The sequence below is a fragment of the Nomascus leucogenys genome, chromosome 17, assembly GCF_006542625.1.
Source record: "Nomascus leucogenys isolate Asia chromosome 17, Asia_NLE_v1, whole genome shotgun sequence".
NCBI lineage: Eukaryota > Metazoa > Chordata > Mammalia > Primates > Hylobatidae > Nomascus > Nomascus leucogenys.
The window spans coordinates 87127077-87153816 of NC_044397.1; the positions used below are offsets into that span (position 1 = coordinate 87127077).

The 26740-nt window shown below is 41.1% G+C and overlaps 1 protein-coding gene across 2 annotated transcripts in view; it reads left to right on the forward strand.

Moving 5' to 3' along the window:
* The first annotated feature begins 5196 nt into the window (after nt 1-5196).
* The window catches only part of LOC100585485 (zinc finger protein 155), a 46690-nt gene continuing 25146 nt past the window's right edge, over nt 5197-26740 (forward strand). Inside the window, exons 1-5 of one of the 2 annotated variants that reach the window (XM_004091020.3) lie at nt 5197-5374; nt 16646-16728; nt 18876-19002; nt 19157-19249; nt 19729-20028. In XM_004091020.3, coding sequence (XP_004091068.2) covers nt 16714-16728; nt 18876-19002; nt 19157-19249; nt 19729-20028 — 535 coding nt within the window. In that variant the 5' untranslated portion in view covers nt 5197-5374; nt 16646-16713. Of the gene's footprint in view, nt 5375-16645; nt 16729-18875; nt 19003-19156; nt 19250-19728; nt 20029-21276; nt 21701-26740 lie in introns of those variants that run through there. The other variant, XM_030797576.1, reaches the window with a different exon arrangement.

Consider the following 26740-nt stretch of genomic DNA (forward strand, 5'->3'; position numbering starts at 1 on the left):
CGTTGCACAGAGGCCAATCTCCCATGGGATGTTCCCAGCAAATACAACAGGATCCTAAGGCAAGCACATTTCTGGAGATCAGGACTCCTTGATCCAGTGACTCTTTCCCCCATAGACTCCCTGATGGATTTGGTAAACCTTTCAGAGATTACAAGTCTAAATGATTGTTTTGCTCAATAATCTTTCTCAATATTTTCTACTCTGGCTCAGGTTTGCATCATGGTCTAATGGTTCTCCCAGTCTCCCCCGACTCACTGCCATTTACTGTCACAAAGCATTCGCCCTAAGAATATTCTTGTTTATTACATTTTGTCTTAACGTCTTGTTGTCCATTTCTTAGAGGACCAGGACAAATTCAGCATTCTTAAAGTACCCCTGTTGGCTTATCTACTCAAAATCCTTTTCCAACGGCAGCCATTAATTAATAATATCATATATCCATTTAGCGTGTTTTTGTACTTCAAAGAAAAGGAGTCATACAATTTTTACTATTTTGTGTCGGGCATAATTTCCTCAATATTTCTGTCCATGACATTCATCCATATAGTTGGGAGTTGATGGCTTTGATTCACTCTCATTGCTGGATTTTATTGCAGTGTCTAAATTTACCATAATCCATTCTATTATTCATGAGCATTGGGTACTTTCCAGGTCTTGGTTCTTAAAAATAGTGTAACATAGTGTAAACATAGTACAACATATCTTTGCCTAAGTGTATGGATTCATTAATCTGGAGAATATGGATTGAACTAAAGGGCCATGGGATATGAATATCTCTAACTTTAGTGAGTACTTCCAAAAGTGCTCCAGAGTGATTGTACCAATTTTCACTCCAACCAGCAGTATGAAAGTGTTGACATTTTGCAAACTGTTTTATCGCCTTTAAAATTTTAGACTTTACTGGTTAAAATGCAGAGATATCTTATGCTAGTTTAATTTGCATTTCCGTTATGACTAACGGGGTTTATTACTATTTCATGTGGTATTTGATTGTATTATTCCCTACCAAACCACTGGTACCACTGCATTCAGAATGGAAGGTGGTAGCTTCCTTATACATCATTGCCTCTGTAATATTACTCTCCTTTGCCCATTCTTCAAACTCCCTTATCATACCATCAGATTATAGTAACCAGTACATTTGTTAAATAAAATTTATGGAAGCCCATTGTTTTGGGCTGAACTCCTTCACTAGGCCCCAACAGACCAGACCAAAACGGAGTCTCTCATGCTAAGGTTCCATGTCACCTAACTGAAAATAAGTTATCTGATCTTTCAAGAAACAGGAGAGAGATGATAGCCAAATTCCCAAACAGGCCAGTTTTAGCTGAAATGATAAGGAAGACCCCTCTGTGTTAACCCTTAGAAGGAAAATAACAACTTGCTGTTACTTAGCGCACTTTTTTTGTATTGTGCTCTTTCCTTGTTCCTGTTCAAGCTACCTTACAAAAATCAACTGATCAGCCACGTTCAGTGGAACACTTATTTATCTTATAGATGGGATGCTGCCCAGCTCGTGAATCACTAATAAAACCCAATTCAATCTTTAAAACTCAATTTGTTGAAACAATTTTTTGATATCTTCCTTCTTTCAGCATCTACTTCCCCTAAATTGAAATTCCCCTTTAATTCCTCAAAGATTTTCTTTCTCGGCTCAATGTTTACTCTTCCAACAATACTGTAATAATTGGACACGTTTAGTCTTCCAGGAGTTTTGCCTGTGGACTATTTTATCTGTGGACTATTTTACCTACAGAACGCAGCAGAGAGTAATTCGAGGTCTCAGGATAGGAATCCACATTACCACTCCTGAAGTCGGTAACATGAACTTTGCTGTTCTGGGGGATGGAGGAGACAGTAGTCCAGAGCGCGGAGGGGTCTTAAACATCTCCAACACAAGACGGCGAGACAGTGGGAGGTGCTCTCCCTTGGCTTTCCAGGAAGTTTCCACAAGTTCCCCGGCGTCCTGGGCACTTCCTCTCAGGTGGCTATGGCAGGTGAGTTCTGAGAAGTGTAGTGCGCACACTACTTGGAGTCTTAGGCACTTCTGCTCCTGGAGGGGAGGTTGCCGCCAATTTTTCCCTCATTGTGGTGAGTTGGTACAGCCTTTTCTACCCGTCTGAGCTCTTTCGGTAGGACACAGCCATCAATTTAGGGGAAAAGAGTCGGGGCCCTGGGAGGCGTTCCCCTTAACTGAACCTCTGAGCATTTGGGTCGAGGCAAGATCGTCCATTCCCTGGTGTTAGGGTCTCCCGCGCGTGTTGCTTAAACTCTGTTCCTCTGATTTTTTTTTTTCTTCTGTACAGTGCAATGATAGTAGTGCCTTCCTAATAAGGTGGTTTGAGAATTAAATGAGAAACTACAAAAAAAAAAATTCCTAAAACAGTCCATGGGACGTGGTAAGTGGTTGTCTCTTGTTATTGGTACTACTTAATTTCCTGGGAACTGCTTAGTTTCCTGAACTCTGTGAACGTGACATTGCGTCAGAGGTCCATCTGTATTTGATTTGGCTTTCTCTTTGATTCCTGTAGGGAGCGGAATAGTCCCTGACCCTTTCTAACCTTTTTTTTTTTTTTTTTTTTTATGGAGAGTGTCGCTCCCCGTATTGTTTGGGGGAGCAAGGAGAAAGGAAGGAGTAGAGATGGGAGCATATTTCTGTGTTTTCTCAAGGACAGAAATTGTTGTATTTCCCTGCTTTTTTTTCTCTCCCTGACCTAGCTTCCCACAAGGACTGCATTTCTTTTTCCACCATTGTCACTGAATGGTTCTGTTTGATAATTGCTAATGTTCTAGAAATTATGATGAGTGGAAAACATCAAGGACTAGCCACTGCCACTGCCAGCTATCAGATGTTCTGGGGTTTTTCCCCCCTCCACACTTTTATCATATCTATATCTTTATTTTTCCCCAAAGCATCTGAAATTAAGCCATAGAGATGGCATTTCCTTAGCCTTTAAAATTTAAGTATGTTTTCTTTTTTTTTTTTTTGAGATGGAGTCTCGCTCTGTCGCCCAGGCTGGAGTGCAGTGGCGCAATCTCGGCTCACTGCAAGCTCTGCCTCCCGGGTTCACGCCATTCTCCTGCCTCAGCCTCTCCGAGTAGCTGGGACTACAGGTGCCCACCACCACGCCCGGCTAATTTTTGTATTTTTAGTAGAGACGGGGTTTCACCGTGGTCTCGATCTCCTGACCTCGTGATCCACCTGCCTCGGCCTCCCAAAGTGCTGGGATTACAAGCGTGAGCCACCGCGCCCGGCCTAAAATTTAAGTATGTTTTCTAAGAACAAGAACATTCTCTTTCATAATCAGATTCATGATCAAAATCAGAAAATGGGTTATATTGATAACATGTTATTTAACCTACACTCCATATTTAAATTTATTCTGTTTTTAATTTAAATTCCTTGTAATTGATTTTCCTCCAGTTTAGCCCACTTTTATGCATTGTTTTTAACTGTCACGTTTCTCCTGTCTCCATTAATCTGGCCTGATTCTTCAGCTTTCTCTTTTTGCTCATGGTGTTTTCGATACTGTTTTAATGTATGGATATACTGCATTTTCTATATCAATAGTAATCAAAAGTAATGCCATTTTTAATAGCCACACGTAAAATCAAATACCTAGGAATTAACCAAAAAAGTTAAAGTTGTCTATAATAAAAACTATAAAACACTGACAAAAAAATTGAAGAGGACACCAAAAAATGGAAAAATGTTCCATGTTTATGGATTGGAAGAATCAATAATGTTAAAATGTCCATACTACCCAAGCAATCTACAGATTCAGTGTAATCTCTGTTAAAAATACCAATGACATTCTTCAGAGAAATTAAAAAGCCTCAAATTTATATGGAACCACAAAAAAACCCCAGAATAATTGAGGCTATCCTGACCAAAAAGAACAAAACCGACTTCAAATTATACTACAGAGCTATAATAACCAAAACAGCATAGTACTGGCATAAAAACAGACACAGAGACCAATGGAACAGAACAGAGAACACAGAAACAAATCCACACACCTACGGATAACTAATTTTTGACAAATGTGCCGAGAACACATATGAGGAAAAGACAATCTCTTCAATAAATGATGCTGGGAAAACTGGATATCCATATGCAGAAGAATGAAACTAGATCTCTATTTCTTACCACATAAAAAAGCAAATCAGAATGGATTAAAAACTTAAATCTAAGACCTCAATCTATGAAACTAATAAAAGAAAACTTTGGGCCGGGCGCAGTGGCTCATGCCTGTAATCCTAGCACTTTGGGAGGCTGAGGTGGGTGGATCATGAGGTCAGGAGATCGAGACCATCCTGGTTAACACGGTGAAAACCTGTCTCTACTAAAAATACAAAAAATTAGCCTGGCGTGGTGGCGGGTGCCTGTAGTCCCAGCTACTTGGGAGGCTGAGGCAGGAGAATGGCATGAACCCAGGAGGCGGAGCTTGCAGTGAGCCAAGATCGTGCCACTGCACTCCAGCCTGGGCGACAGAGTGAGACTCCACCTCAAAAAAAAAAAAAAGAAAAGATTTGCAAGAAAAAAGAATTATTTGACAAATGTATAAACAATATTTGAATAGTGAGGGAAAAGGCCAAAAAGCCATTGGTACAGTAGAAAAAAGGTTTGAACAATTTACCAATAATGATAATAATAATAATAATGGCCTTTGAAAATATGAAAAGATGTTCTATTTCACTTACAATACAGGAAATGTAAATTAAAATTACGTCGGCATACTATCAGTTTTAGCCTCATATCATCAGGTTATACTAAACATTTTCCTCTTTTCAGTTCTCTACTGATCCTCAAGCAGTAATTTCTTGTTAGTTCCTTGAAGATTTTATCTCCACCTTTGTTCACTCTCCAGTAATACTTCTGTAATAATTGGGGATATTTCGATCAGGAAATCATTGTTTATGTAATATTTTTGCTTGAAGCCTCAAGAGAAAGGTAAGGATGACACTCAGTGCGGTAGTCCATATTACCACATAGGCGTTTCGGATGGGGGATTCCCTTCTCCGGGGACTTGGAAGAAGTGTGGTCAAGAAGCTATGTGTAGTTGCAACACTTCCCCCTGGAGGGTAAAACTGCGGACGTTTAGTCCTTGGGCATTCTGGGAAGTGTCCTAAAGGTCGGTGGAGTTGCGGGCACTTCCGGTCAAGCAGGCGGATCCGGGGAATTCTGGGAAATGTAGTCCAGACGCTCTGTGGAGTCGCGGGAGCTACGGCTGCGGGAGTTACCCTTTATTCTGTGATAGTTTGAGCTGTTCTGCGTCTCGCAGGCCCTTCTGAATTTCCTGGACCTACTCTCGGAACCCTCAACGAGCTAGCAATAGATTTAGATGAAAGGAAGCACCGTCGGAAAGCAAAGGTTTGGAAGGGTGAGGGCGGTGGTTTGCGATCCCTGCGGCAGAGCCTTCTTGCGTTTAGGGCTCTCCTAGCGTCCCGGGGGACTCGGTCCTGTCACGTTTTGCCTTATCTGGGGGTTTCTGGGGCTCTCAGCTCGCCCAATCCGCCTCCCTCCACTACTGGGGCGGGGCCGATTCCCCCGGTACAACGTTGGGGTGTTAATCTCCCTGGGCCTCTTTTCGCTTTTCTTTAAATGGGAGATATTAAGACCTTCCTAATAGAATTGTCTTGGGAATTGAAAGAGGTAATATAAAAGAGTCTTAAAACAGTTTTTGTTATAATGAATGGCGATCTCTTGTTAATTTCCTGAGAAACGATCAGAAATGGTGGTGTCAGAGCTCCAGCTGGCTCTTCTCTCTGATCCCTGCAGAATGCTGGAAAATTCTGGACACTCTCTGACCTCTTATTTAGGAAAAGGAGGGGTATCTCCAATTTCCACAGAAGAAGGGGAGGGTCTTGACTGTTTTGTCAAGAGTGGTGACACAACCGTGGTATTTCGCAGCATTGTTTCCGCATCCTGACTTATCTAAAAGGATTGCTTGGAGGTAGATGGAGTGACTCCTTGACTGCTGACAACAAAGCTCCACACGAGTGTGACTTGTCATTTTTCTTTTACAGTAATGTTCACATCTATTGTAGGATGCTGTAATCGGGCATGGGCATTGATAAGAAAGTCTTAATTGCTATCTTCAGTTCTAAGGGCTTTATACAAAGAAATTCATGTACACCACGTGGTAGTTCTGTGGAGAGGTACTGCCATTTCGTCTATTAAAGATGAGAGTGAGACAAAGGGAGCAGGAGTTATTTGCCCATAGTTGCCCAAGTAATAAGAAGTGGAGCTGGGGTTGGAACCTTTGCAGTCCAGGTCAGAGCCCAAGCTGATAATTTCTTGGATACATTCTCACTGAGGCAGAGGAACTAGCTGGAATCAGGTGGGGAAAGCAAGTTAGGACTTGATTGAAGGGACCTTGAGAGCAAGGCTCATGGGCTTGGACTCCTCTAGGAGTCTTTTAAAACTTTACCAACTATTTTGTTTCATTTATTACACATATTTTGTATTCTTATAGAACCATATCATTATGGAGCATTCAGAAATTACAGAAATATGACAAGAAAAAAAGCTTAATTACCTCTGAATGCAGGACATAAAGATAGTAACCATTAAGCTTATTTTTATTTATTTATTTAATTCATTTAAAAATTTTTTGAGACAGAGTCTCACTCTCGTTGCCCAGGATGGAGTGCAGTGTCATGACCTCGGCTCACTGCAACCTCTGCTTCCCGGGTTCAAGCGATTTTCCTCCCTTAGCCTCCCAAGTAGCTGAGATTGTAGGCACACACCACCCCATCTTTTAGTAAAGATGAGTTTTCACCGTGTTGGCCAGGCTAGTCTCGAACTCCTGACCTCAGGTGATCTGCCCACCTCAGCCTCCAAAAGTGCTGGGATTACAGGTGTGAGCCACTGTGCCCAGCCATTAAGCTTTTTTTTTTTAATGTTTGTTGCGTTATTACAAAGGATATTATAAAAGCTACAGGTGAAGAGATGCATAGGGCAAGGCATTTGGGAAGGGGTGCAGAGCTTCCATACCTTCCTGGGTATGCCACTCTCCAGGAACCTCCATGCATTCAGCAATCCAGAAGCTCTCAGAATCCAGTCCTCTTGGTTTCTTATGGAAACTTCATTGCATAGACACGATTGATTAAACCATTGGCCACTGGTGATCAGCTTAACCTTTAGCCCTTCTCCCTTCCCAGAGGTTGGGGAGTGGGGCTGAAAGTCCCATGCCTTTACTCTCTAACTATGCCTTGGCCTTTCAGGTGACCAGCCACATCCTGAAACTACCTAGGGGTTGCCAGCCATCACTCAATTCATGAGTATACAAAAGATCAATTTGGAGATTCTAAGGATTTTAGTTGTATGCCAGGAGACATGTTAGAGACCAAATATGCATTTAGGTTATCACTGTACATACCCATCTTTGAACCCAGATCCTCTTACATAAAAAGGATATACAACTCAGCCAGGCATGGTGGCTCACACCTGTAATCCCAGCACTTTTGGGAGGCTGAGGTGGGTGGATCACCTGAGGTCAGGAGTTCGAGACCAGCCTGGCCAACATGGGGAAACCCCATCTCTACAAAAAATAGAACATTAGCCAGGTATGGTGGCACACGCCTGTAGTCCCAGCTACTCGGGAGGCTGAGACAGGAGAAGCACTTAAACCTGGGAGGCAAAGGCTGCAATGAGCCAAGATTGTCCCACTGTACTCTAGCCTGGGCGAGACAGAGTGAGACTCCGTCTCAAAAAAAAAAAAAAAAAAAAGGGATATACAACTCAAAAGTTACCACCACATTACCAGAATCCCATTTAGTCACATTAATAAGTCCAGTCCAGTGGGTGAAGCCACTCAGGTTTGCCGGCTTCCATTTGATATGAGGTTCTAAAAGCAGGAGTGGTCTTAGCAAACATATAGCTTCACCATTTCAGGCATCTGGTATAACTGAGCTAAGAGACAGTGTCATCTTAAGGTATTAATATAATATTGGAGTTCTCTCAATTCATAACTCATTTATTCATTCCTTTACCCTCAGCTACCGTTCCTCCTTCTTTCCATTAATACACAAACTTTTTCACCTTTGGAAGGGATGTTAGAATCACCACTGTGCTGGTCTAGACTGCAGACAGCAATACTGGTCTAGCAAATGCCTCCCCCTCAGTTCACCTCCATTCAGATAGGGTAAGGTTACTTACGTGCAGAATAGTGGACTGTTTTTGCCATCAGGAAATACAGCTACTTTCACTGTTAGCCCAATTTTGCCAGATGGGGTGAAGGCACAACCCATCCCCATCGGACCCTCAGGAATTCTGACATAAGTTTTAGAAAGTTAGTTATGGTTTCTTGCTTAGGAATCATCCCGGCTTCCAACACTTGTAGTTGTAGCCCTGATCCTGTGACCCTACATCAGGTATAGGGAAAAAAATTGAGGTAATATGGGGAAGAAGGAAAAAAAAAGTATAATCATTATACCGGTGTTCTCCTCCCTTGGCAAGAATTGCATAGTCATCCCAGCCTCCTTTCCCACCAGGTCTTCCCCAGATCAACCAGAAAAACAGAGAAATTGCTATCCCACTGACATTGAGTATGAGCACACACTTGCGAAGGTGTGTAAGCCAGCCCTGATGCTTTTATCTCTTTGTTTTAGACAATCAATGTTTTAATTGCCTGTTCCACTTCCCTATCAAACTATTACTCTGAGGAGGATCACTCTCTATTCATTGCTGGACATTGTGGGCTATATATCTAGTGTGTTTCTTGGTCTTCTTTCTTCTTTTTTTTAATAGCACTCTGAACATTTGCATCTTCCACCATATAAGCAAAACCCAGTCAAGAATCAGTGTCTACTGCTGTCAAGACCCATCTGTAGCCTCCCAGGGCTACCAGCATCAGTCTCACTTGCCAGCTACACTCAGGTCCTTCCCACCAGGGAATCTGTTTCACAGCCATCTTCACTCTGTCACTTTCGCTTACAAACAGAACAGTTTTCATCTGCATTTTGTGCCTCAGAGGGTGCAAGAACATGTCTCGATTTAGTCCATCTTTGCATTGCTGCACTACTCCCATATCCACTAATTTCAGGGACCCAGGCAGCCACTGCAAGGGAGCACATGAGGATATCTGCTTGTTGATTCAAAACCTGAAGGGGGCTCTGCTAATGAGCATCAACAGGTCCTACTTTAATGCACACCCCCGACTTCAAATTTCCAAAAGTTCATGCCTCACATGGGCATCCCTTTAATAGACCAGATCTCCACTGCTCTCCTGTCTGAGTGTATGGCCAGGCCATTTGCCACTGCCCATGAGTCAGTAAAAATCTCAAAATGGGTTTCTACCACCGTTCAGTTTTTCATCACTGCCAGGAAAACGCGTGTAATTCAGTGCACTGAGCTGATTTGTTTTTACCTTCTTTGATCAGAGTGGCATCCTTCCAAATCAGATGTTCATTCACTTTGGAACTGCCATTCACAAACTGAGCAGTTCTTTGTTGGTCAGTTGAGAGTTGTTTATAGCTTCTCACAGTTCCAGGGTCAGTCTCCAGGTAACATGATTCTGTATAAACTATTTCCATTTTATTATGGAACTCTTCTGGGCACTGCCATCCCCAGTAGAATGTTTTCCTGACATTACCTAAGAGAGCATAGGTATTTCAGGTGTCAAGATTTTTTAATGTCCTTCAGTCATAGGGCTAGCCTCAGTTAATGCTCCATAGCGGGTAGTAAATACTCTTCAAGTCAAAATTCTCTAGTCCAAAGTCTCAGTAGTTGTCACTAGAAGGCACTCACAGGCTTCTGTCGTAAGCCCCAGGCTACATTCCACACGGGGCTATCAAACAGAATTTGTCCATACCAGCACTTCAGATTCTATTCTACACTGTGTGGACTCAGGCAATCTTACTGGTTCCCATTTAGCGTGTCCAACTAATAGTGCTTGAAGGGTAGATTTATATGCCTTCTGTTTTATAATACTAGTCAGGAGAAACATTCCCTAGTCAGATACAATGTCCATTCCCATAAAACATTTAGGTAAAGAAGATACAACTTCTTAATATAAAGTCTGTTTAAATAGTCCAACTTTCATAATCATATCAACCGTTAATTTTTTTTTTTTAGACGGAGTCTGGCTCTGTCGCCCAGGCTGGAGTGCAGTGGTGCAATCTCGGCTCACTGCAAACTCCGCCTCCTGGGTTCACACCATTCTCCTGCCTCAGCCTCCCAAGTAGCTGGGACTACAGGCGCCCACCACTACGCCCGGCTAATTTTTTGTGTTTTTAGTAGAGATGGGGTTTCACCATGTTAGCCAGGATGGCCTCGATCTCCTGACCTCATGATCCGCCCGCCTCGGCCTCCCAAAGTGCTGGGATTACAGGTGTGAGCCACCGCGCCCGGCCAACCCTTACATTTTTATGTTCTGGTCCCAGGAACTTTTCCACCGCCTGCCCCCCCAACACTCCCCCTAACCATTTTGTCCTCTCTTATGCGAAACGCTGAGAGTCCGCTGGAGGGGATTGAGCCAAAGGACCCTGGCTCTTTCGTCAATCTTTATCTTGACTAATCTACTTGACTACTGCCCCCAAGCAATTCCAAGTGGGGTTTCTCATCATAATCTTTACCTTCAGCCTTTTAAAATTTCTCCAAACTGGAGTAAATACAGCAAACTTATTTGAAACCCTTTAATATTGGGGGATCAGCAGAGGATCCCTTTGGTCCACCAAACCTTCAATATTATTGTGTTCAGACCTTTGTTTTAGCCTCATCAATTTCCATTTTAGTTATTCCATTTCTTAATAAAACTGTTAAAAGTAAAAAATCTTAGATAAATCAAACAGTTTAATTGAGCAAAAAACAATTTGCAAATCAAGCAGCCCCTGAACCAGAATAGATTCAGAGAAGCTTCACTGCTACCATGTGGTTGAAGAAGATTTGTAAACAGAAAAAGGAAAGTGACATTCAAAAAGTGGAAGTGAGGAACAGAAACAGCCAGTTTGGTTACAGCTCAGCTTTTGCCTTATTTGATCCCTGTTTGAACAGTTGGCTCCCTTTGATTGGTCAAAACTCAGTGATTGGCACAAGAGTAGGTTACAGTCCGTTTACACTTCCAGTTAGGTTTCAGATCACTATATATGGATAAACCTTTTTTTATTTTTATATTTATTTATTTATTTTGAGATGGAGTCCTGCTCTGTCGCCCAGGCTGGAGTATAGTGGCGCGATCTTGGCTCACTGCAACCTCTGCCTCCCGGGTTCAAGTGATTCTCCTGCCTCAGCCTTCCGAGTAGCTGGGATTACAGGCACACACCACCACGCCTGGCTAATTTTTAGTAGAGATGGGGTTTTACCATGTTGGCCAGGCTGGCCTCGAACTCCTGACTTCAGGTGATCCATCCACCTCGGCCTTTCAAAGTGCTGGTATTACAGGCATGAGCCACCACACCCTGCCTGGAGAAACCTTTATACCTAACTTAAAGTATGTAAGAAAGCAGCTTTAGGCTAAACTTAATTTAACATAATGATCTAAAGCTTTTCACCCTGTTGGAATGAGTCCCATGGCTCGCTCTCTTTCTTCTTAGTTTCACCTTTATCATTGTTTTTTAAATGACCTTTAAAAAATTTCTAGCTTTCTGGGATGAGTCCTTTGACTCTGCCCTCTGTCTTTTTCCTCTTGCTAATTAACCTAATTTTTTATTAACATCTTTAACATCCTTAAAAGGAAGCTGAGACAGCAAATCTGATAAGGCTTCTAGGACTGTTGTTCAGTTTTGCAAGAGTTAAATAAAGAGATAAATAAAATCAACGCTGAGCCACAAACAAAAGAAAAGATGTTTTAAGTGGGGTCTTATGAATTGCAATCAAGAAGTACAGATCTAGCAGTCAGCTAAATCATTTCCTGTTCTATCTAGGCAAGGTTGGGCAGGGGCTTATAAATGTTTACTGTAAGTTTAAATATCTGGAAGGTATTAGTACAGCCCATGATTGATGTCAGTTGGTTAGCAACTTAGGATGTCTTTGGTTGATGATAGTCTACTTTAGCATAGCTGTTTCCCCAAGAGGTTCACGATCAGGCCATGTATAAACAATTCCAATCAAATGCAGCTGGTTTTACAATTTGGCCCAGTTAAACAGGTTAAAATCCATCTGGGGTACGTAACTGGGGTCCAACTCCACATGCCTCTTTTTAGAAACTTCTGACATAACCATCTCCATTTTAGGTTTTCTTTTTACAAAAGTCATGTGGGGTACCCATGCAAAAGGGGCCCCCTTAGCCACAGCATTTACCATGACCTGGGTAAGAAGCATATTCAGCAGATGAATATCCCAGTCATCATAAGTTCAGTCCCACGTGGCTTGCAGTATATCAGCCGCGTCATCTGGGGTATCCCACCGAGCATTTATAGGGTGAGTTGAGCAGTTCCCTTTTTCAGGGCAGGCAGACCTTACCATGCCTTTTATCCAGTTGATCAGGCTGGCTGTTCCCTTGGGAACAATCTGTTAACATTGATAATGAGATTCAGGCAATATGGTTAAATATTGAGTTTATTCAAACACAAAATTTGAAGATGTCCACCTGGGAGGACACGGACTTCAAAAGATTGGATAAGTGCTCTGAAGTGGAAAGATTTGAAAGTTATTATGTAGGCAGGATCTAGGAAGTTTAACAGGATGTCAGCATTTTCTATACAAGATTAATGCATAGTTACAGCAATTCAATAGCAGTGTTTCCTTTTACTGGGAAGAACGTATTTAACATTCTGCATTAGGGATGTAATGGTCAAAGGGGACTTTTATCTCAAAGAATCTTTTATCTTAGATGCTATCTGGTCTGAGCCAGGAACAAGAAAACAAAGAAGGAAGTTAAGAGGTCAAGCTCAGTGACTCAGTTTCCTTTGGGCCTAACAACTTTTAGAAGCCCCAAATAGATAAGACTACTGGGTTTTTGGTTAGTTGTTTTTTTTTTTTTTTTTTTTTCACATCTCCTGTGTGTCTGCATCAGGTGTTTACCGTCTGTAATTATTGCATCACGTATCACCATCTGTAATTGTTTCATAGTGAACTGTGGGTCCTACATAAACCCAAACATGCTCTTCAACTCTGCAACATTTAAAACCAAAGATGCTGCTACTTAGTTTCTCTCACAAGCCAGTTGAGTAAAGGTTCCTTAAGAAGTTACAAAATAAACAATTCCTTCACACTGTACACTGTAGTTTCAGTTTATTGGTTTTACCCTTCCCACACATTGATTGCCTTTTGGTAACCACAGGTCTTAGAGGTACTTACTGTTGTCCTGGCATATTTTTTCCATTCGGGACAGCTTTGAGGCAAGTGGCTAAAGGTTAGATTCACTAAAATTCGAGCTTGGTCAAGCATCAGAGTCCAACCCAGTCCTCTCTTTTAATTACATTTGATATAGTTTGGATGTTTGGTCCCTCCATATCTCCAGTGTTGGAGGTGGGGCCTAGTGGGAGGTGTTGGATCCTGGGGGCGGGTCTGTCATAAATGGCTTAGTGCTATATCCTTGGTGATTAGTGAGTTCCTGCTCAGTTAGTTCATGTGAGATCTGGTTGTGTAAGAGTCTGGGTCTTCCAATTTCTGTCTTGTTCCTGCTCTCACTTTGTGACATGCCTGCTCCCGCTTCACCTTCTCCCATGAGTGAAAGCTCCCTGAGGCCTCACCAGAAGCTGAGCACATGCCAGCACCACACTTCCTTTACGGTCTGAATAAATGTAAGCCAATTAAACCTCTTTTCTTTATAAATTACCCAGCCTCAGGTATTTTGTTACAGTGACACAGAAATGAACTAATACAGAAAATTAGTACTGAGGTGCAGTGCATTGCCATAAAGATGCCTGAAAATGTGAAAGTGGCTCTGGAACTGGCTAATGGGCAGAGGCTGGAAAAAGTTTGGAGGGCTCAGAAGAAGATGAGAGAAAACTTGGAACTTTTATTTTTTTAACTTTTTCACTGAGCCATGGGAACTTCTTACAGACTGATTAAATAGCTGTGACCAAAATGCATGGGCATTATGGTAGGAATATGGGCAATGAAGTCCAGGCTGATGAGATCTCAGATGGAAATGAGGAAGTTATTGGGAACTGGAGTAAAGGTCACCCATGTTATGTCCTAGCAAAGAACTTTGCTGCTTTGTGTTCATGCCCTAGGGATTTCTGGAAGCTTGAACTTAAGAGTGATAACTTAGGGTACCTGGCAAAAGAAATTTCTGAGCAGCAAAGCATTCAAGAAGTAGCCTGGCTGCTTCACTGCTTCAAACAGCCTACAATTATATATGGGAGCAAAAAAATGACTTAAAGTTAGAATTTATATTTAAAAGGTAAGCAGAGTATAAAAGTTTGGAAAATTTGCAGCCTGGCCATTTAGTAGAGAAAGAAAACGCATTTTTAGGAGAGGAATACATGTCGGCTGTGGAGCAACCACTTGCAAAAGAGATTTGCCTGACTAACAGAAAGCCAAGTGGTAATATCTGAGACAATGGGAAAAAGACCTGGAAGACATTTCAGAAGTCTTCAGGAAAGTCCCTCTCATCACAGGCCCAGAGGCCTAGGAGAAAAGAATGGTTCCAAGGGCCAGGCCCAGGGCCGCCCTGCCCTGAGCAGCTTCAAGACACTGTGCCCTGAATCCGACCACTCTGGCTCCAGCCTCAGCTCAGAGTACCCCAGGTACAGCTTGGGTTACAGCTCCAGAGGGTTCAAGTCTTGATAGTTGCGGTGGTTTCCACATTGTGTTAAGGCTGCAGATGCTCAGAATGCAAGCGTGAAGGAGGCTTGGCAGCTTCTACCTAGATTTCAGAGGATGTATGAGAAGTCCTGGGATCCCAGTCAGAAGCCTGCCACAGGGGTGGAGCCCCAACAGAGAACCTCTACCAGGGCAATGCCAAGGAGAAATGTGAGGGCTCCCCACAGAGTCCCCACTAGGGCACTGCCTAATGGATCTGTGGTAAGGAGACCACTGCCCTCTGAGAAGTGGTCCTGAGACCACTGCTCAGTCATGTCACTTGGCTGCCCAAGGCTTTGGGAGTCCATCTCTTATACCAGGCTGTGGGACATGGAGTCAAGGATTACGTTGGAGCTTTAAGAGCCTTGGCTGGAGTACAGTAGCACAATCCTAACTCACTGCAGCCTTTAACTCCTAGACTCAAGCTATCCTCCTGCCTCAGCCTCCCAAGTAGCTGGGATTACAGGCTCAAGCCACAGCACCTGACTCTTCATATGCTCTTTACCCAAATTTTCCAATTATTTACATTTTGTATTTTGCTTTGTTAACACCCATCAGCCAAATACCACTGGGGACAAACTTATAATGAGAAACAACTTATTGTAGCTTTCTGCATCAAGGAAACCCACATACCAAGGTGATCATGGAGTGTCTTGGTAAGAAGGGCTGGCTATAGAGTTTCATATAAGATGTTAGGTAGTATTAGATATAATATTAAGTAATATCACTATTAAATACTAGGTATCAATTAAAAGACTATTAATATTAGTTAATTCTGTTACCTATTAGATATGGCTAGACACCATCATCTTTTCTATCCAAAGTCCCATATTTAAATTTGTTGTTCTTTTTAAAGTTCTTGTAACTGTTTTCCCCCATCCCCCAGTCCAAAGTCCAATTTTATGTACTGCTTTTAAGTGTCACATTTCTGTAGTTTTCTTTAATCTAGAAAGATTCAACAGCCTTTGTCTTTTTATTCTTGACATCCTTGAAGTATATAGGCAAAGTATTTTATAGAAAGATAGTCATTTGGGATTTATGTATTTCATGTTTAGGTTCAGATTATGCATTGTTGGTATGGATACCACAGAAGTGTTGAGGTGTCATAACGGGCCAAATGATGTCTGTTTTTCCTTTCATTGGAGATCTCAACTTTGTTCACTTGGCCAAGATGATGTCTTTCAGATTTTTCCACTGAAAGATTACTTTTTAATTAAAATTTGAAAATAAAAACGTTTCTTACGGGAGATACATTATTAGTGGGCATTCTCCTGTAAAGATTAGCTTCCACTTCTCCCTGATTTATTAGTTTCTTCAACTATAAATATTCTATCAACATGGACTCAGAATCCAGTTAAATAACATGTAGATTAACCGTTATTATTTCCAAGTTTATTGAGGTGTATTTTACATGTCGTAGAATTTACCCATTTCAGGCATACAATTTAATAATCTTCAGGAACTTTGAACAGTGATGTAACCATCATCATAATTCAGTTTAGATCATTTTCACCCCCCAATTGGACTCCTTGTGCTTATGTACAGTTAAACCTCATTCTCACCTCAAATCTGGAGCAACCACTAACCTACTTTGTCTATATATACATTTGCCTATTCTGGATATTTTATAAAATTGAATTTTACGGTCCATGGTGTTTTTAGACTGGCTTCTTTAACTTAGCATAATGTTTCCAAGGTTCATACATGTTGTAGCATGAGCCAGTTCTTCACTCCTTTGAATTTCCAAATAAAATTCTGTTGTATGGATATGCCATGATTTGTCTATTCATTTACCCATAGGAGGGCATTTTGCTTGTTTGCAGTTTGGGGTTATGAGTAACGCTGCTGTGAACATTCATGTGCTAATTGAAAATACTTGTCTGTGTTGGTGGTTGGCATTCCTAGTTACCATTCCATGTCTGTTTTTCTGCCTTTCCTGGCACTTTCCAGGCACGATTTCACCTTCACTTGAACTGCTTCATTCGGGACTCTGCAAATTCCCTGAAGTAGAAGGAAAAATGACCACATTCAAAGTGAGTAGGGCTTGCCTCTCTTGCTATTAAAATTCCATCTTACTACTCATATTGTCACATTTTTATCTGTCTTGGGAAGACTCAAGGAGAACAACAAGCATTTGAGGGCATTTCGTTTGCCAGATTTTTCCTTTGTTGCTTTTGAGTTGACTTTCCGTTTGGTTTTAGTTCTTGGTTTCTTACATAATTTCTTTTCTGTAGTAGACAAAATAGTAGGAATGGATAATTCTTTCACTTCACTACTTCTCTGCTCACAAATTAGCTGTTTTTATCTTGTATTCTTTGTCATGTACATTCATAACTGTATTTGTATTGATGACATACCTCTAATTTTAAATTGTGCTCATTTTGTATAATATTATATAATGTTCCATTTTTATATTGGTATCATAGTCCCAAGGAATTAATGTACCTTCTTATTTTTAACTACCTCACACTCATAGACATTTAGGTGGTTTAGGAATTTTACTGTTTTAAGCAACACTGCTGTAACAGCTTTCCTATATATAACCCCTTACCCCCAAAAATTAATTCTGAAAATAAGATAGGATACTTTTGACATGTATTACATGGCTGTTTTATAGACGATAGATTATGTCAACAGGGCACAGCACATGAGGCTCTGACTGCTACTTCCCACAAATATTATTGGAGTTTTCACACAGGAAAAGCTAGATTCTGTGTTTGCCATGCCTCACTCATACCTTGTATGCATGTTATTTGTTGGTCTCTTATTCCTTTATGGAGTAAGCAGTTTTACCAAAGTAGTAGGTACCTTCATTTCAAATGTCCAATGATACTGGAAGATTGGCCAGTCACTTGTGTTCTGTTACTATATTTACTCAGAGAAGCAGAATGCAAGTTTTGGTCTCATCTTCCTCTTAAACTCATTAAATATGAGAAATCTGCTCAGATTCACATAGGCAACCAAGGTCAGGAATGTTAGCCATTCTGCTCATTTATAATCAAATAAGTGAGAATGATATTAATACAATGAATTCTTCTTCCTAATCATATCACCGAAACCATGGGAATATTTACAATCTGCTCTTAACCATCATAAGGAGAATAAGGGTACTTGTATTCACTCAAAAGGGTGGGAAGTAGGTAAAACATTTGGAAGAAAGTATGAAATCATGTAATCACAATTTTAAATGTGTTTATTTATTGACATTCTGATTTTCATTTGACATTATTTTAAATAATCAGGAGAATAAAGTCTATATAAAATTATTTCCTTTACAGGATTGATAATGAAAAATATTTAATATGAAGTATTCATTATTTTAATAAAAAGAGATGATTTTTGCCCCAGAATACTATGCAGATATGAAATGAGATGAAATAAATAACAATAATGACAATTATAATAAAAATAATAAAAATAGATAATATTTATTAAATACTTAGTCTTTGCCATACAGTTTTCCCAATGCTATATATATTTCCTTCTTTAATCCTTGAAAAAAACAATACCAGGTGAAAATCATTATACAGATAGGAAACTAATGCATGTAGGTGAGCTTGTCCAAAGCCACACATCTAGGAGGGGACAGAGCTTTGGGATGTGACCTGAGGCATGATGGTTCCATATCATGACATTGAATGATGCAACTAATGTATGTAGTTTGTGCCTTGAGAGTATAGAGGATGTACTGCATAGCTGTCCCACACAGGTCACCATAAACTGGTTAATTTGACAGATATTAAAGAAAAGTTAACAACATCCACAGTTTGAGTACGAAAGGAAGACAATGGAAGAGAGAAAGACAATGGAAATTATCAAAGTTGGGACTAAACTTCTAAATGTTACTGGGGCAATTGGCAACACACTAAAACCTAAATACCTGTAGCCCAGGAGGCAGCATTTAGAGTCCTAGAGGGCTACTTACAAGTAGACTCAATGAGTGCACAAAGTAAAAGTACAGGACTTCTCTTATATTATTGCACTTCTGATGGAACTCATGAAAATCAGTGTATGTCATTGTCAGGATACAGGCAGAATGAGTGGGAAATCTGTTTGTTGACCTACATCCCTCAAGATCTAGGACAACTTACCACACCTGTCCCTTTTGCCTACTTAGTGCCACCCTCCTTTGAATAATCACTGGTCATAAGATTTAGGTTTTGTATGTTGGATATTTTAGGAGGCAGTGACCTTCAAAGATGTGGCTGTGGTCTTCACTGAGGAGGAGCTGGGACTGATGGACCCTGCCCAGAGGAAGCTGTACCGAGATGTGATGCTAGAGAACTTCAGGAACCTGCTCTCAGTAGGTGAGGACAGGCACCCTCTATAACAACGTTAGGCCCCAGGAATGGCTTTGTATTCCAAGTTTGAGTATGCATTGGGAATCTAAATTTCTAGTAAATTTTCCCTAGATATTACCTACAATGGGTTGGAATTAAGCATGTCACTGCATGTTCACAGGGAATCAACCATTCCACCAAGATACTTTTCACTTCTTAAGGAAGGAAATGTTTTGGATGATAAAGACAACAAGCCAAAGAGAAGGGAATTCAGGTAAGAACCAAGTAACTGTGCATCCTTGTACATGACTTTTCCATCTGTTTTACTTCTGTCCATGCCTATTTCCATCACCCTGGTCTAAATTGCCAAACTGCTTCCCTGAATTATTGCAACTGCCTTTCTTCTTTAAAGTTCCTTTGGGTTCATTATTCATGTTCATATTTTATTAGTTTTATAATTTATCATACAAGATTTTAGACTAGGAAATTTACCAGAATTAGTAACAGGTTAAATGTGTGTATGTTATTAATTATTTAATTCAGTCTTTTATTTCTACCAAGGGTTTTACATATGAGATGTGATGTGGTTCTAAATTGGTCTCTTGAAAACCAAAGACCATAGTGCACTCGGAAAACATGAACTTAATGTTTCCTGTATTCATTAAAGTTTAATGCCATGTCCTAAGTGTGAAATCTTGAAAACATTGAACAGGGCTTCACTTGCCCACATATATTAATTCTGTGTCTTTTTAGGAGGCAAGATCCAAATTGAGATGGAGACTGTTCCAGAAGCAGGACCACATGAAGAGTGGTCCTGTCAGCAAATATGGGAACAAATTGCAAGTGACCTAATCAGGTGTCAAAATTCCATAAGGAACAGCTCTCTTTTCTTCAAAGAAAGTGATGTCCCCTGCCAGATTGAGGCAGGACTATCTATAAGTCATGTGCAACAGAAACCTTACCAGTGTAATGAATGTAAACAGTCCTTCAGTGATGTTTCTGTCTTTGATCTTCATCAACAATCACACTCAGGAGAGAAATCTCATACATGTGGTGAGTGTGGAAAAAGCTTCTGTTACATCTCAGCACTTCGTATTCATCAGAGAGTCCATATGGGAGAAAAATGCCATAAGTGTGATGTGTGTGGTAAGGAATTTAATCAGAGCTCACATCTGCAAACTCATCAGAGAGTCCATACTGGAGAGAAACCATTCAAATGTGGGCAATGTGGGAAAGGCTTCCATAGTAGATCAGCACTTAATGTTCATTGCAAATTACACACAGGAGAGAAACCTTATAATTGTGAGGAATGTGGGAAAGCCTTCATTCACGATTCACAGCTTCAGGAACATCAGAGAATCCATACTGGGGAGAAGCCATTCAAATGTGATATATGTGGGAAGAACTTCCGTGTTAGATCAAGACTTAATAGGCATTCCATGGTTCACACAGGAGAAAAACCATTCAGATGTGATATATGTGGCAAGAATTTTCGTCAGAGATCAGCACTTAATAGTCATTCCATGGTCCACATAGGAGAGAAGCCATACAAATGTGAGCAATGTGGAAAAGGCTTCATTTGTAGGCGAGATTTTTGTAAGCATCAGACGGTCCACACAGGAGAGAAACCATATAATTGTAAAGAATGTGGGAAGACCTTCAGATGGTCCTCATGTCTTTTGAACCATCAGCAAGTCCACAGTGGACAAAAACCCTTCAAATGTGAAGAATGTGGGAAGGGATTTTATACAAATTCACAACGATCTTCCCATCAGAGATCCCACAATGGAGAAAAGCCATATAAGTGTGAGGAGTGTGGTAAGGACTATAAAAGGAAGTTGGATCTTGAGTTTCACCAGAGGGTCCACACGGGTGAGAGACCCTATAATTGTAAGGAATGTGATAAGAGCTTTGGCTGGGCCTCCTGTCTTTTGAAACATCAGAGACTCCACAGTGGAGAAAAACCTTTCAAATGTGAAGAGTGTGGAAAGAGATTTACTCAGAGTTCACAACTTCATTCCCATCAGACATGCCATACTGGAGAAAAGCTATACAAATGTGAGCAGTGTGAGAAGGGGTACAACAGTAAATTTAATCTTGACATGCACCAGAGGGTCCACAGGGGAGAGCGACCCTATAATTGTAAGGAATGTGGAAAGAGCTTTGGCTGGGCTTCATGTCTTTTGAAACATCAGAGACTCCACAGTGGAGAAAAGCCACTGAAACGTGGAGTGTGGGAAGAGATCTACTCAGAATTCACAGCATCATTTACATCAGTAACTCTATGTGGGAGAAAAGCCATATAAATGTGAGAAGTGTGGGAAGGGCTTTGGCTGGGCCTCAACTCATCTGACCCATCTATTCTCCACAGCAGAGAAAAACCATGCAAATATGAGAACTATGGGAAGAGCTTTGTACATAGATCATGTCTTAAAGACCAAGAAAAAAGTCAGCAGTGGAGATAATCCATACAAATGTGAGGAGCGTGGGATGTACTATAACAGGCACTTGACTTGATATGCATCAGAGGGTCCATATGGCAGAGAAACCATGGAAGTGTGGGGAGATTGCCATGTGCTTCAGTCATGCCTCAAAGTCTTCAACTTCATCGGAGTGTTCACTTTCAAGAGAAACCTTAGTAATATGATATCTGTGATAGTCTTCTCAACTACAAGCTCATCTGAGAGTTCACAATGGGAGAAGCATTAAAAATTTGATACATGTGGTAAGCACTTCACTTTGAGTTCATATCTCATATATTATTACAGAATCCATGCTGATGATACATTTCATACAGTCTTGGGGGGAAAATATTTAAGTTGAAGTCAGCGTTTCAGCCATAGTTCAGCATACCCATGTGGTTTCAGAACAACTGTAGCACAGAACCTTTGTAAGTTGGGGCTTCATTCAGAAATTTGGCAATTATAGTTATTCAAGAGACAGGCCTTAGAAAGAATAGGAGTTTGTTCAGGCATTTACAAATCTCTAATGATGGACATGTCAAAATTGATGTTGGCTAGAATATAAGCTGCATGTATCTTTGCTGCAGAATCTTCACAACCTTAACACTGATTGGGCACTTTGTATGTGTGTTTGGTACATGTAAGAGATGTAGAAAGAGCTTTGGCTGGGCTTCATATCTTTTGAAATATCAGAGACGTGGTATTAAAGGATCAAAAGGAGAAAACATATTTCAAAATTGTATCTAAAAGAGGAAACCTGGGATGGACCAAGATGGCCAATTAGAAGCAGCTGTGGTTTATGGTACTCATAGAGAGGAATGAAAATGACAAATTCAGCACCTTCAACTGAAATATCTAGGTTCTCATTGGGACTGACTGTGCAATCAGTTCAACCCACAGAGAATGAAGAAAAGAAGGGTGGAGTTATGGCCCACCCGGTGTGGCATGGAGCCAAAGGAAACCTCACCCCCACCCAAGGGAAGCGGTGAGTGATTGTGCGACCCCACCCAGGAAACCATGCTACTCAAGGATCTTTGCAACCCGTGGGTCAGGAGATCTTGTGAGCCCATGCCACCAGGGCCTTGGGTTTGATACGCAGAGCTGTGTGGAGTTTTGGCAGAGCAGCTTCTCAGGCACACACAGAGACCCAGGAGGTTTACATGCTGCAGCCCCAGAATTCCTGGCAAGGTGGCAGATTCATCCTTATATTCCCCTAGGAAGGGGGCTGAATCCAGGGAGCCAGGCAACAACATTCTCTGGGCCCCACTTCCATGGTACCTCACAAAACCCACTGGCTTGGAATTTGAACCAACAACAACAGGCTTCAGCCTGAAATAGGAGGGAGCTCCTGAGGGGAAGGCTGGCCACCATTTCTGTGGTTCAGTCTACTCAGTGTTCCAGCCTGCCGGCTCTGGAGAGACCAGGTTGTCTGGACAAGGAGAGGATTCCCCCTGCCCAACATAGCACACCTGCTTTGCCAGATCATGCCCAGACTGCTGCCTTTTTTTTTTTTGAGATGGAGTCTCACTGTGTTGCCCAGACTGGAGTGCAGTGGTGTGCTCTTGGCTCATGGCAACTCCACCTCTTGGGTTCAAGCAATTCTCCTGTCTCAGCCTCCCAAGTAGCTGAGATTATAGGCATGTACCACCACACCTGGCTAATTTTTGTATTTTTCATAGAGACAGGGTTTCACCATGTTGGCCAGGCTGGTCTTGAACTCCTGACCTCAGGTGATCCGCCTGCCTCGGCCTTCCAAAGTGCTAGGATTACAGGCATGAGCCACTGCCCCTGACCCAGACTGCTTCTTTAAGTAGGACCGTGATCCATTCCTACCCACTGTGTGGGGCCTCCCTGTGGGGGGCCTTCAGTCACCCCAGCCAGGTTTATACTGACAGAAATCTAATCTCTACGTCGTATGGAGCTCCCAGGGGAGTGGCGACCACTGTCTCTATGGTTTGGTTGACAAAGCTGTTCCAGCCTGCTGGCTTTGGAGAGTCTGGGCAATCTGGATGAGGAAGGGTCCTCCCCACTGTGCAGCACACCTGCTGTACCAAAAGCAGCCAGACTGCATCTGTAAGTAGGTCCTTGATCCTGTTCCTTCTGACTCAGTGAGACCTCCCAACAGGAGTCTCTAGACACCTACAGGAGTCTTCAGGCCAGCAACTGGTCAGTATCCCCCTGGGACAGAGCTTCTAAAGGAAGGAGAAGGCTGCCATCTTTGCTGTTTTGCAGCTTTCACTGGTGATACCTCCAGGCATAGGAAAAGCTGAGGCAACTAGGGTCTCGAGCAGACCCCAGCAAACCGTGGCAGCCCTCCAGTTGCTAACAGTCAGTGGCTTGACTGTTAAAAGAAAAACAGGCAGAAAACAACAGGAACATCAACAAAAAGACCCCACAAAAACCCCATTCAAGGGTCAGCAGCCTCAAGATTGAAGGTAGATAAGCCCAGAAATATGATAAAAAGTCAACACACAAAAATGCTGAAAACTCAAAAAGCCAGAGTGCCTCTTCTCCAAATGACTACAGCACCTCTTCAGCAAGGGTACAGAACTGGGCTGAGGCTGAGATGGCTGAATTGACAGAAGTAGGCCTCAGAAAGTGGGTAATAATGAACTTTGCTGAGCTAAAGGAGCATGGCATAACCCAATGCAAAGAAGCTAAGAATCATGATAAAACAATACAGGAGCTGATGACCAGAATAGCCAGTTGAGAGGAGGAACATAGCTGACCTGATGGAGCTGAAAAACACAACACAAGAACTTAACAATGCAATTACAAGTATTGATAGTAGAATAGACCAAGAGGAGGAAAGAGACTCAGAGCTTGAAGACTGTCTTTCTGACATAAGACAGGCAGAGAAGAATAGAGAAAGAATGAAGGGTAATGAACAAAACCTCCAAAAAAATATGGAGTTATGTAAAAAGACTGAACCTATGACTGATTGTGGAACCTGAAAGAGATGGGGAGAATGGAAACAAGTTGGAAACATACTTTAGGATGTTATCCAGGAGAACTTTCCAAACCTAGCATGACAGACTAACATTCAAATTTAGGAAATGCAGAGAACCCTAGTAAGATACTCCATGAGAAGATCAACCTCAAGACACATAATCGTCAAATTCTCCAAGGTCAAAATTAAAAGTAAATGGCAGTCAGAGAGAATGAAAGGTCAGGTCACCTACAAAGGGAAGCCCATCAGACTAATAGCAGACATCTCAGTGGGAACCCTACAAGCCAGAAGATACTGGGGGGTCAATATTCAGCATTCTTAAAGAATTCTTTGCCAGAATTTAATATCTGGCCAAAGTAAGCTTTATGTGCAAAGAAATAAGATCTTTTTCAGACAAGCAAATGCTGAGAGAATTCATCACCACCAGGCCTGCCTTGCAAGAGTTCCTGAAGGAAGCACTAAATATGGAAAGAAAAAAACCATTACCAGCCACTACAAAAACACACTGAAGTACGTAGACAAATGACACTATAAAGCAACCACATAAACAAGTCTGCAAAATAACCAGCTAGCATCATGATGGCAGGATCACATTCACACATAACAATACTAATGTCAAATGTAAATAGGCTAAATGCCCCAGTTGAAAGACACAGAAGTGCAAGCTGGATAAAGAGCCAAGACTGATGGATACGCTGTCTTCGAGAGACCCATCACATGTGCAAAGACACACATAGGCTCAAAATAAAAGGATGAGGAGAATTTACCAAGAAAATGGAAATCAGAAAAAAGCAGGAGTCACAATCCTAGTTTGTGACAAAACTGATTTTAAAACAACAAAGATAAAAAAAAAAAGGCAAAGCAAGGCATTACATAATGGCAAATGGTTCAACAAGAAGAGCTAACTATTCTAAATATATATACACACCCAATAGCAGAGGACCCAGATTCATAAAGTAAGTTCATAGAGACCTACAAAGAGACTTAGACTCCCACACAGTAATAGTGGGAGACTTTAACGCTCCATTGACAATATTAGATCATTGAGATAAAAAATTTACAAAGATATTGAGGAACTTAGCTCAGCTCTGGATTAAGCAGACCTGATAGATATCTGCAGAACTCTCCACTCCAAAACAACAGAATATACATTTTTCTCATCACCACATGGCACTTAAAAATTGATCACATAATCGGAAGTAAACACTCCTCAGCAAATGCAAAAGAACTGAAATCATAACAGTCTCTCAGACCATAGCACAATCAAATTGAACTCAAGATTAAGAAATTCACCCAAAAAATTAATGAAATTAACTCAGAACCACACAACTATGTGGAAATTGAATAACCTGCCTCTGAATGACTCCTGGGTAAATACTGAAATTAAGGCATAAATCAAGAAATTATTTGAAACTAATGAGAATAAAGACACAATGTACCAGAATCTCTGGGATGCAGCTAAAGAAGTGTTAAGACAGAAATTAATAGCACTAAATGCCCACATCAAAAAGCTAGAAAGATCTCAAGTTAGCAACTTAACATCACAACTAAAATAGAGAACCAAAAACAAACAAGTCTGAAAGCTAGCAGAATACAGGAAATAAGATCAGAGCAGAACTCAAGGAGACAGAGACACAAAAAACTTTCAAAAATTAACAAAACTGCTAGCTAGACTAATAAGAAAAGAGAGAGGAAACCAACACAATCAGAAATGATAAAGGGGATATCACCACTGACCCCACAGAAATACAAGCAACCATCAGAAAATATTATAAACATCTCTCTGCACATAAACTAGAAAATCTAGAAAAAAATGAATAAATTTCTGGAAACATACACCCTCCCAAGGCTGAACCTGGAAGAAATTGTATCCCTGAATAGACCAATAACGACTTCTGAAATTGAGGCAGTAGTAGTCTACCAAAAAAAAAAAAGCACAGGACCAGACAAATTTACAGCTGAATTCTAACAGAGGTACAAAAAAGAGCTGGTACCATTTCTACTGAAACTATTCCAAACAATTGAAAAGAAGGGATTCCTCCTTAACTCTTTATGAGGCCAGCATCATCCTGATACCAAAACCTGGCAGAGATAAAACAAAAAAAGAAAACTTAAGGCCAATATCGCTGATAACTGTCAATGCAAAAATCCTCAATAAAATACTGGCAAACTGAATCCAGCAGCACATCAAAAAGCTTATCCACCACAATCAAGTTGGCTTCATCCCCAGGATGCAAGATTGGTTCAACATATGCAAATCAATAAATGTGATCACATAAAGAGAACCAAAGACAAAAATCACATGATTATCTCAATAGATGCAGAAAAGGCCTTTGATAAAATTCAACATCCC